The 12,726-nt window shown below is 42.9% G+C and overlaps 1 protein-coding gene across 3 annotated transcripts in view; it reads right to left on the bottom strand.

Moving 5' to 3' along the window:
* Positions 1–12,726, bottom strand: part of PLPPR1 (phospholipid phosphatase related 1) — a 716,166-nt gene that overhangs the window by 146,028 nt on the left and 557,412 nt on the right. For all 3 annotated transcript variants that reach the window (XM_078677619.1, XM_078677620.1, XM_078677618.1), the window contains exon 5: positions 3,942–4,074. In XM_078677619.1, coding sequence (XP_078533745.1) covers positions 3,942–4,074 — 133 coding nt within the window. The remainder of the gene's footprint in view (positions 1–3,941; positions 4,075–12,726) is intronic.

Raw genomic sequence — 12,726 nt, 5'->3', positions numbered from 1 at the left:
TACACATTGTACACAGTGTACTGTACATATTCCAGAGTATGTGTTGGTGCGTTTACATTAAAGTGTCCATCCAGTGACATTGAAAAAAAGTGGTCCGCTTACCCAAACTTACACCGCCAACGACCACCAACTTTAGGCGTCTGCATGCAATCTCACTGTGTTTGATGATGCTTGTTGTGGTTTTAAAACCAATCGTTCCATTTACTGGACTGGTCCTTTAAATGAAAACACCCTTCATAGGGTGGTGCATTTTCACACCCTTGAGTGCCTTTGCTTCTTTCCCGGTCGCTTTCCAGAAGAACTGTAGCAAAGTTACAAAAAAATAAAAAGTGGGGAGACGGACTCGCGTGCTTGTTGGTGCTGCGTCACTGTCTCTCCGGGGCCGGCACGCAGATGACACTTCAGCTGTTAATGTGTAAACTGGGTTCGCAGACACTCCCTCTAAAACCTGACAACCCTTGCTGCAGCCAGCGGCGCGGCTTGATTTGTAAAAGTGGTGAGACCCAACTCAGGCCCTGATTTAATATTGTTGAGCGTGGGAGGAAGTTGAAGGATGCCATCATTCATCATTATACTTTAGCACGTGCACAGATAAAAATTGCTTTTTGGCGCAGCGCAACAGCCCCCTAATATTTAGACAAAGGGGCCATAAGGGAGTATTTGATACACAAACACCCATAGAATTTCACTCAACCCCCGATCTGCTAAAATATTGTGATTGTATGAGCATTAAATCCCAGACCTGAATGAAAGAGGGTGTAAAGAAGGGGCAAGTGGAATTCATGCAGAACGTGTGGAATTTCCACAAGGTCATGCAATGTGTGCAATTTGCCCTTAAATAGCGGCCACTCCACAGAAATCTGTGCTAGAGGTTATACCTCAATAGCACATTTCACACAAGATACCAATAGCTTGCCCTCACACCACAGTTCAATGGTCTAGAATCACGCAAAACTTTTTTGTGTGGGTGCTTCGTGAGTATGGCCTGCACTGCTTCCCCCATGTGCACAGTAGTGCTGCCGATTTAACCTCAGAGGTAGGTGACTGCACAAAGTTTAGTAAATCTAGGGCTCAAGAGAATGAACAGGAGACGGAGGCTTAAGGAGTTGGGAAAGTAGAAGTTTGTGTAGTGTTAGTGGAAGAAAAGTAATATTTTGAAAAAAATGTAACACTGTGGAAGCATTTCAAATCTATTCAAGCATTGATGTATATGTATGATGCACACAAAAAATTCACTCTTCATCACCAACTACTGAGGAGAGGCGGGTATAGCATAGATCAGACGGCGCATCTTTGTACCCACCACTGCTATCGCGTAATCCCACAAAACCCCGTCAACTAAAAACTGTGTGGCTTTATTCACCTCGTGATTTTTGCATGGACTGTCCGGGAGATGGTGTTGCAGCCTTTCCCCTCTGAGCTAGGTTTAGCTCAGCATTTCTTCCTTTCCAAGATGCACGTAAGCCAGACCTACGCACTTAAACAGGCCCGTCTCCAGGACTTTGTATTTGGGTGGGCCAAGGATGCAGTTGGGTGGGCCACTGCGTTCCCAATATGTCACTTATATAGCTAGCCAGGCCTGCGTCAGGGCCTAGTTTATCTCTCCTTAGTCTTACAGCGGCCCAGTAAAACGCTCTCTTTTCTTTCCATAAAAAATAAAAACAGAACACTTAGAGTGTATTTCTAAACAGCATGACTTTTAAAAAACAGCATTTAATGAAAAGACCGTGATTCTTGTCACAAGGTTTGCAGGCTGTTTACGATGAAACTATGCACAGCATGTCAGTCCAGGAAGAGCCAGATAACCAGACACGGGCTGAATTCACATGGGTGCGAGTTTTCACACTGCATGAGGATATGACGCTGAAATATTAGTGTGAATGGAATCTCCCCGTTTTAGTAGCTCACTCACTTTAACCTGCATGAAGCAATGCTTCTAATGCTGCTGTGGTGACGTAAAGCCCCCTCCTCACATTTGAACCCTCGGCTTTACATTTAAGCACACGATTCATAGACATGACACTATTACCAAAGACTGCCTGTCGCAGTCGGAGAGCTCATCGACTGCCTGTCCTTCGAGCAGGCTAGGTGTCTAGTAGTAAAACACAGAGTGCAGACACCAGTCGGAACTGTGACCAACAAGGTAAACGGTGGGCGAAAAATGCCAAGACAGCAATGATGCTGAGTTATGTTACATTATTTAATTATACTCCCATTCCTAAACTAGCTTTCTAGCTAGATAATTCGATTTTGATCCAAAACATGTACCAACTTTCATACGCATGCTTTTATTTTTGCATTGAATTTTTTTTGTGTAAGCATGTAAATTAGACCGAATGCATAAGTGTTCTACACCTAACTACACATCTATATACCTTGATGGTATATACTGTCAAAATTCATAGATGTGAAGTTAAGTATGGCAAATCGAAACTTACCTTTATGCACTTATATCCCAAATATTCAGTTTTTTGATATTTTGGTTACAATATTGTGGCAACTCAATATTCCATTCTATATGTTCCAAACTACAGTGTCCTTCCACTGTTTGAGAATCACATAATAAATAGTAATTTGCTCCAAACATAAGAGAAATCTTAAATGGAGATATTTCTATTCTGCTTTTTTCTATATCCAAGGGCCTTGCACGCCTCTTTAAGTCAGAACAGCAACTTTGAATTTGATTATTAAAAGGTAAGTGATTTGCTGATGTTATACATGTTGCATAATCAGTGGAACAGTTCAGTGGGTTGAGTGACAGCTGCTGAATTTAAACAATATAAAAACAATGCATGACTTTTAGCAGGGTCAACCCTTTACTTAATCATTTCGAGAGTTTGCACCCTGAATATCAAACCTAGAATATCGAAAGGAAGCAATCTTGAGGACAAAATATCAAAAAATATATCAACAGGTAAGTACTTCCAGATTTTCTATATCTAATACCACATATATGCACCTATGTAAGGTACATAGATGTGAATTTAGGAACTTTATATTAACCGTGGGCGGAGTTCGCATAGTTGCTCTACGCGAAACTCTGCGAAGTGGGAAAAAAACTCTGCCTTGCTACGCGGAGCTCCGTAAGTGGCAAAGTGCGATAGAAAAATGCTGTTCGCAGTCATTTCACAGTGCCGGATGCTTGTCCGCACTGTGCAATCATTGGGAACAGCACCATGCACGGCGCAAGCTTTCCTATTCTGCCTCTCGAGTAGATTTTTTCTAGAGCGGTAGCTTTCTCAATGCAAACGGGCAGTTTCTCAATGCGAGCGGTCACGAGCATACACAGCCACTCACAATGAGAAACCTGAACCCACCCTCTCCCCCCGTGTTGAGAAATCTCAGTGGGAGGTTTATTTTCCACACTCGCCAACTTGATGTTGACGATCGCAAACGAGGAAACATGTGCGAGAAAAAAAAACTTTGCTGCGCGAAGTGGAGTTTTCCGGAACTCCGCGAGCTCTGCATAACACAGAGTGTGGAAAACTCAGCAAACTCCGCGAGCGGAGCAGAGTTTACCGCCCAGGGTTACAGTAAACCCATGCTTCTCTGTATGCACTTACCTTTCAATATTCTGTCCTCAATAGTCTTGCACCGCGATATTCTGGGGGTCGAGATTTAGTAGTACAATCATTTCAAGGTGTATCTAACGAGTATAACCAACTTGATGGAATCAACGTAAAAACATGCTTTTGGTATTTAGCAAATATTTTTAAAATTCATTGCATCTAAATATCAACTGGAAAACATATCACACAGAGGATTTGTAATTGCATTAGTAGGTGTATAAGTGAGAAGCAAGATGAAAAAAGCAGGTCATAATGAGGCTTTTTACAAAGAGCTGGAATTAATTATATTTGGCTTACGGAATCATTTAAATTATGACAGCTTTAGACAGTGGTCTCCAGTTTAGTGAAGCCAAGAAATAAGTGTCCCATTACCTATGAATCGAATTATTCTTCGTAGCAGTGGGTTTAGGTAGCAGCAATCTCCTGTCACGATCATTTTTTCTTGTGCAATCAGATTTTCTCTAGCTGACTTTATAAAATACATGGATATCTCGCCAATAAAAATCTGAAATATAAAAATGAAGTTTTGATCAAATTAAAGCCTGATTCAGTCAACCTTTTTACCACCTACGGATGCAGTAGATATCAAAGCTTTTGTTTGGAGCACCATGAATGCTGATTCATCAAATGAAAGAAGTAGCTTAAGTGACAATGTGCAGCTTTTTCCCCTATGACAAACCAGGGTTGACCACATAGCCTAGCTTTAGCCCCTCAACAGTCTCCCATATGCTGATGAATGGTTAGGAAAGGGAAAGCAATGGTAATTGCAGAAGGTAAATATAGTTCTCTTTTGTGATATATATCCTTACTAGCATATGTAAGAAAGAACTCATGGGTACATTGTACACAATAATCATGATATTTAACTAAGAGCGTGAGCCTCAACAATATCAATAATGTTAAATGGTACATTAAAGCGCATTAAATAATCTGAGAATGCTGGGCATAGGAGGGCGAGGTTAGGAAAATAAAACGTTATCAACAAAAATGGAAGGGAGCAGTAAATAGGGCGATTCGAATAAAGGTGAGGAGTTACTCAAAGCTACCAAACAGAAACAATATTGCCACACCATAACATATGTATGTTGGATTATACCACCAGAGAAGGGGTTGTTTCAGGACAGTATGAGTTTGTGTGGAGGGGTTGTTCCAAGTTGGAATCTGACTAATGTGCGTTCCAGGGAGGGGTTTAAGTAAGCATTGTACGTACAGTCAGCTAGTAGGTACTGGACTAAAGAGTGGTGTAAGACAAGACTAAGGTTTGCAGCACCATCAAGTCATTTCTGTTAGAGCAGGGAGTTAGGCAATAGGGGCATTAATGGTGAGTTTATAAATTAAGAAGCAAATGTGCTGGCATGGTATTAGGCTACTACAACCCTTTTCAGGTAGGGGAGCAATGTCGTCCATGTGCCATCAGCCACAAGCCTGTTCCAACAGAAAGGGTCCCCAAAACTCAGTCAAATACATCCAGCTGATCATTGGTTTTGTATATAACTGGCTCACTGTGGGCTATACGCGAAAGCTTTATCATCCATTCGTGAAGGGTTAGTAAGGCCTTTTGTCTCCAATGACACATATCTGGGCTTCTGCCAGGGATGTTGCATTCCAGGGTCCCCAGTGTTTCCTTGTGTTAATAAGGTCTCAGCAGTTCTTACTCTTCTGATTGATTCAGTCGGTTAAATACAGACGTTTGTGGGATAAATGCTAGTTTCAGGGTAAATTCATTTAATACGGGCGTTAATCATTAGCTTGAAAAGCTCCAAATGTGACAAAACATTTCAGACATATTTTCTTCTTCCCTTTTCTTACTCTGTACCCCAGTTTTTCTCTCACAGGAATCACTCTTTAGAGTTCTATACAATTATTTAACTCTAAGAACTATTTCCGTTCAGGAAGATTGAGGGATTAACCTGTGTGTCCATTGTACCGCTTTCCCTCAAAGGGCTACTATTACTATCCGTTTGCCAAGCCAACCTCCTGACATTGATAGAGATTTTAACTTCTGTTAAATACTATTAGTCTCATGCGGATTCCGGATTTTAGACGACTTCAATACAAAGAAAAGAAAGATCAACAATTCAAAGAAGTTTTGGTCTCTATTGTGGGATAGTTGGTTATTATGTTTATAAATACCCTCAGCAATAGCAACGTTATCAAGTCGGTCCTTTACATTCGAACTCTGGACAGGCCTGTCTGCAATAAAAAAGTGTGCACAATCAAAAGCTCATTTTTATTTGCCTGTTGAGCTGACCACTTCCATGGGCCCTAGTGCACTTCTGGCTCTAATTAATTGTGAAACAAACAAAAGGTTCACTAGCAATCACACAGGGTAACATTCCCACCCATTGTTCTTTTGCTCACCATGCCTACTCAGTTCGGACCGAACAATGTGCACATACATCTTGACCCTGTTCCTCATGGGACAGTCCAGCCCGAACTGACAATCCAGTTCCTGCCTGAACCAAAACACAAGCAACCCGGGTCTGATTTCACCCTAGCTATGGGCTCCTCAGTCAGGCACAGCTTGGCTCCAGTGACACAGTTAGTACGGGAACCCCATCTCACCATACCCATGACACTCAGGGCAGTACATGAAACAAACAATAGGTGATGGGAGGAATGCTTGCAATTTATCTAACCATTGCCAATCACTCGGGACAGCATCCCAACCCATCATTACTTTTCTCACCATGCCACCTCAGTTTGGGCCAGTCATATGCAAATCATTCATGACTCCATTCCTGAAGGGAACAGTCCAGCCTATACTGCTAAGACAGATTCTCCTTGAACTGGAACACAAGCAACCAAGGACTAGTTTCACTCTACTTATAAGCCCATGAGCTGGGTACAGCTTGGTTACAGTGACACAATGAGCATCAGACCCATGTCTGGGCAAACCCATGTCACTTAGGCGGCTACATGAAACTCACAAAAGTTGATGGCAGGATGCTTGCAATTCATCTAACTACTGGCAATCAATCGGGGTAGCATTTCAACCCATCGTTCTTTTGTCCACCATGCCACCACAGTTTGGACCCATCCAGATGAAAATCAGTCTAGATCACAACACCCAGCCTCCCCCATTCTGTCCTAAGGGGAGGAGGGCCTTACAGCAGTGAAAAATGAAATGGTGTGTTTTTCACTGTCAGAACATAACACACACCTTAGCATATGTCCCGCCTTTTACTTACACTGCACCCTGCCCAGGGGTTACCCGGGACCTACCACAGGGGGCCCAATGTGTATGCAAAAGGGAAAGTCAGGCCTAGCCAGTGGTTGCACTTGTCAGGACAACATGCTAACTTAGTAAAGTGCGCACAGGCCCTACACTGCAGGCCTGAGTTCCATTCTCTGCGCGTCTTTGCAATACTAGCCCTGGCACACACAGTGCACATCACTAGGGACTCCACTAGTAAGGCAAACATACCAATCATGGCCAACCAATTACCATTACACTTTACATAGAGAACACCCGTACCTTGACACCGATCAGCAATGGCAAAGTACCCAAGGCATCTAAATTGCCAACTCTAAGTCAGGAAAACGGTCTAGGGGGAATGCAAAAAGTTTAGGGAACTTTAGCCAAAAAGGCCAAGTCCTACAGGTACCTATTCATATTTTTTGAATCCTCAGTCGTTTACTTATCCGTCGTCTCCTCTAACCAACTTAAGTTCTAAAACTGTCATATGGAAGACACTGAAAGCTACCTTGTATATTACTTAGAAAAATGCAGCTCTAAAGGTATTGAAGAATTGGGATATGTGTGCAAATATTTATTTTTGTAGTATTATGCCCATTACTAGGCCCTTAGGGGGGCCACAGAGCCTAACAGCATTTTGATGCAACTGTGATAAGAGCTTAGATAACCATTAATACAACAGCTTAAGCGCTTACACAATAAATTATTAACAATAGTAAGAGAAAACATGGCTCGTATCGAGGTAGAGTAAAAATGTGCAAGTCACGTTTTTGGAAAACATTAGTTATGATCACTAATAGCATTTTTATCATATGCCTAAGAGCAGGTTAAACTAAAATATTTATAGTATTGATGATGCCGTGGCCTGTCGAGAGTAGCCTAGTGTGGCTCAATGGTTAGAGCGGCAGACCCTGATGTAGTAGTCTGGCTGGGACCAGGGTTCAATTCCCGTCTCGGCGGGTCTCGGGCTCAATTTCCTCGGACCTGATAATTCTCGCCTCGGTGCCTATTCTTATCATGAGTCCCACTCTGCACCTCTGGGTAATAGCGTGCTTAATCTCTACAACGGCCCCAACAACCCTGAGGATGCCTGACTTCACCTTGGGGGTGCCCAGGAGTGGGCTCTTCACAGGGAAAGGCCAGGAAGGGTTTCTCGGCGGTATTCGTACAAAGCACCGAGATGCCTACGGGTAGTCGTGCGCTATACAAGTGCGTAATCATTTCATCATTTCATTTCATGTACTTTGAGAATAAAGTGGTTTAAGGGAATTAGTCGGGTAGGGGCAATTGGTTATGGTGAGATAAGTTTAACTTCCATTCTATTGTGCTTGTAAGTTAATCAGAGCAATGTGTCATAGAAGTGCATACACAATAGAACAAGCAATAAAGAAAGACATCAAGACTCATACAACTACCACATTCGCATACAGATACATACATACAAGTTCTAAAAAATGTATAGAGTAGTGTTGGTGATAACATAGAATGGTAATATGCATTTTCTAGTGCAGTGCAAAGTAAATCATTTATACTCTGGGTCCATAACTAACTATAGGTATGTAAAAATTGAATGGAGATTATACATATCAACACAAACAGACTTGTGGGAGCTTGTACTCTGGGTATTGCAAGTGCTTTTATTCACTTTGCTTTCATGGGTCCGGAGGCCCCAATGCAACGGTTCATTGTGCTATTGTGGGATGCATATGAGCGGGAGCACCCCCTAACTGTCATTGGTAAGGGCTAGAGGGCTCCACCCCCTCTTGGGAAACTCCCAGAGGATATATGAGATCACCCGTCAAATTCACACCTATGGTTTTCACAGTTTTTAATACGCCTCTGGGTGGTCTAAATATTGCAGTCTGCGGAGTGTTATGGAACTGCATAATTGCCATTGCTAACTCTGACTCCAACAGGTTTTGATAAAGACAAATAGCATGAATGTCCAAGTAATTAGTTTGGGAAATAGAATAGGATATTTTATAATACAAATGTACAAGGTCGGCAGAGGAGAAAACTGCCTAATGGTTTCCTCTTGATGCATAGTGTATGTATAGAGGAATCAGCAATTTTTTTAGCCAGTTGCAATCTTGATCACCGTACAGGGAAAAAAGAGGAAATAGCAGCATATTTCCCAGCGCCTATATACTTCAAGAGGGGTCAACTTACAAGACTCAATAGTGTTCACCAAGTTAGTCCTTCCATTGGATCAACTGAGATAATAGCAACTGGAAAACAGAAAGGACAGCTACAAATTAATAAAGGTGCCCATTTTTGCATGCTAGACGTTTTTTTTCATCGGCAGCAGGGAACTGCAGTCAAAAAGCAGTTGAAACCCCTAGCCATTTGTAATTTAAGTGCCAGTAGCCTTTAAAGGCTGGCATCAGAGTGTGTGTGCTGCAAAACGGACTTTAGGGGTTTTATAAGAGGGCTGTGCTGCCGGAGCGTCACTTTTTGTTTACGCTCAGCTGTCCCAGGCCTCTCAATCATATCTATCTATGACGTGACGCAAAGCCAACCTGCGTGGCTTTGCATATCCGCACAGAAAGCGCTGTGTTGCCTTACTCTGCGTCAAGGAGGCAATCCATGGGCGTTGCGGGAGGAGGGGGAGGGGGGAGGTTCCCACGCGGCACCCATTTTTTGGGGGCGCTGCCTCAGAGTTACAAAATCATGTAAACCTGGGGCAGCACCAATACCTTATGTCCCCCTAGAACAGGATTAACGAGAAGGAATGTGTTCATTTCTCCTTGCTTTTTTCCTCTTTCTATCTGTGCTGCATTGTGCAGCACACATAGAATGAGGAAAACGCCATCAGGGATTGTTTTTGTGCAGGAAGGTGACCCTTCCTGCACAAAAGCAATCCTGCCAACAATAAAGACTATCTGGCACCCCAGTGCAAGTGTGCTTGCGTTTACGCTAGGCACAACATTGTGACCCAGCACAGTCTGAAAGGACAAGAAAGCACTGTATCTCATACATACGGTGCATTCCTGCCCTTTCAAATTGGGATAAGGCAGTGCAAAGATGTACAGCACTGCCCAATGCCAGTTTATTGTAAATGAGGCCCTAAGTTTATACAATAAGGCGTCATCCAGAGCATGTTGCAGACCTATCATTGTTTAAGACACAAAATAGTGGAGCGCCCTGATGACTTGGCTACCAATTGTGAGGGAACGGGTGGGGGTTATAGAGCCCTGGACAAGCCTGAGTCCAGCTTGCAATGACAGAAGTTAAAATTGCGAGGTGAAAGGATACATTTACACTGAAGGTGAAAAGGCTATAAAACTAGAAATCATTACTGCTCTACTCAATGTGTTCAAAATGCAAAGTTGTTTTTTCAACTATGCTGTTGGACTTGGGGTACATGATGCATGGTAATAAGGCAATTAGAAGTGAGGCCTAGGCCCACAAGGTGGTTGTGCATTGGGCCTCGATAAAGGCCAGGGACCATGTCCAATCAGTCCTATGCATAGCCAAGGCTGTGTGTATTGGCTTTGGTCCACATGGGGGTGAAGGGAACTAGATACTGTGGTGGACAACCCCTACTGCAAATGAATGAAGCCTGGGAAGGAACACAGCCTGGCCAAAGGTTAAGTCCTGCACTGAACTCCCTCACTGCACATGAGTGCAATGTGCAGTGGGTTATGTCCACCTGGGGGATTGCGAGCAGGGCTTGGCCGAATCTAAAGCAGTATGTGACAGTAATGATTTAGAGTATATAACAATATAATATCAGTAAATAATAAAACTTATGGAAACAAATAATTGAGTGTCCATTGTGAAATCATATTGTCAATGACATGATTGGTGATGTCACCCAGGATGTCATCAGTGATATCATGTGGAACCTTGTGTGTGAGGTCATGAGTAGTGAACTAGTGGATGAGTTATGGTCGGTTGCATTCCTGAACAAAACGGGAGAATTCCAGAGGAGGTATTTAGGTTTGGCTTTTTGGCGCAGCTGCAGGCAAGACCTTTTGTTATCAATAACTTAACATACACATAACGTGATCCTTCTACCGAATGCTATTGACTGATTTGTTTTCCTTCTGTCTTCTGGGAAGTGTTTCAATTGAAAAGCATGAGGGACAACCTTACATCTGAAAAACATTTTTTTGTCACATTCAGTTCTTTGGCTCATAAAAAAACTTTTTTTTAAAACAAAAAGAAAATCACTCCTTTCATTCCTGGTTATCTCGCACTATCTCTTGATGCGGAATCTCTGCAGGTGGCTTTCTCAGCAGTAGCTAGTCCAAATGACAGTCCTTCTTCTGTGTTTGATAATGGTGGCAGCTGGGACATGCAAATAGGGTCAATCAACTTTGAGACTAGGCCAAATGCACAGTAAGTCTTACAAAAGAATCTCATAACAAGCACAGTGAAGAAAACAATGAACAGAAGGATTCATTACCGTACATGTTATACTGCAGCACGCTCTGGCTTTCTTACACTGCCCTTTGATACAACTTCTTTATGGGTGTCTTTCCTCTGCACTAGCCCAGTGCCATTGAAAGTCTTTTTTCCGTATCTGACCGTATTGGCAGGTCAAAAATTCGAAATAAGATTAAAAAACTTTGAAAAGAGACGAAAAAGCAAAGCATTGCCTCGAACTTAGTGCAGACGTTTATAATGCTTTTAGGCCCCTGTTTAAAGTTTACTGTGCTTTTGGGCCCCTGTTGATTTCATACTTTTCAACACTGCTAGACACCTAAGATGAACAATCTCAAAGGCTGGACTATTGCAGAGGAATGCTACATTCCGAGAAGCTGTTAAGTAAGACAGGGTGAGAGAGCCAGGGGTGGCTTTAGAGAAATAAAACACAAACTCCTACCCAGAGAATACGCTTGGGCAAGTGGGTACTAGGTAAAACAACATTGTAATGTGCATAGGAACACCAGAAATATGTATTACTGCTAGGGTTGACAGGTGTCTCAGAGAACAACTAATTGGGCCACCCTGTGTGTGCCAAAGTACAAAATGGCTCCCAGCCTGCCACTGCAGACTGAAGGGGAAGTTGTCACACTGCCAGTTCCACTTTTCCATTATCATTAATGGCCAAGTCACCCGTTCCCTTAACAAATAATGAAGGTTTACCCTAAGTAAGGCCTGAAGCGCCCTACGACAGGGAGCTGTACATTATTAAGTGGGACATGTATATTTATATATGCGCTTGCAGCAAAACCTCTCAAATCGTCTTTCTGTTGGGAAAAACTTAGTAGCCCCATTGGCTAATATGGGGTTGCAGGCTGGCATCACAGACTGGCTAACCTCTGAATGGAGCTACCTAACTGGGTACCGATGCCCCGGCTGACTTTATTGTCACTATGGAAGTAAAGCACCTTTTGGAAAGTTGCCACTCTGTGAGCCAGCTAGTCCAGTAGCCTCACACAGGCACTGGCCAACAGACAGCTTTCAGCCCACCTGAGGAGTCCTGTGAATGAATCCCAGGTTTAGGCTCAAACACAGCCTGCTGCAGGGTGAGGTGTTACCTCCCCTTCATGGGAAGGCCCTCGGGGTGTTAGCCCAAAAGGCAAGCTTCAAAAGGGAAGCCGCTGGGCAAATGGTGATAACACTCCCAAAGGGCTGCCTTTTGTTCCTGTAGACTGGTGGGAGACAGGATCAGAGACTGAAAACCTGTCCCCAAACCGGTTTTCCCATGGGCATGTAGCCCCCAGGTAGCCACACCTCTAGGGTGGGCTACCAAGCTCCTTACAGTGGAGGAGAGGTTCAGACATCTTGAAAGTGGTCAGAAAAGTGCACTCGGGGATTGCCAAATGCTACAAATTGCCTGAAAAGAAAACAAATGAGAAGCAGGGACAGATACATTTATTTTTAGTTCTAATGATTACATTAAGTAATCATTGAAATAACTCGATTATTTCGAGATCTTTATTTTATTGGATCTCTCAAGTATTCATATTTCATCAAGATTAAAATAGAGTTACATTACAGAATTCA

Source organism: Lissotriton helveticus, chromosome 2_1, assembly GCF_964261635.1.
Source record: "Lissotriton helveticus chromosome 2_1, aLisHel1.1, whole genome shotgun sequence".
Lineage (NCBI taxonomy): Eukaryota > Metazoa > Chordata > Amphibia > Caudata > Salamandridae > Lissotriton > Lissotriton helveticus.
Note: the sequence above shows the minus strand (reverse complement) of the source record. Positions and strands in the feature narration are given on the sequence as shown.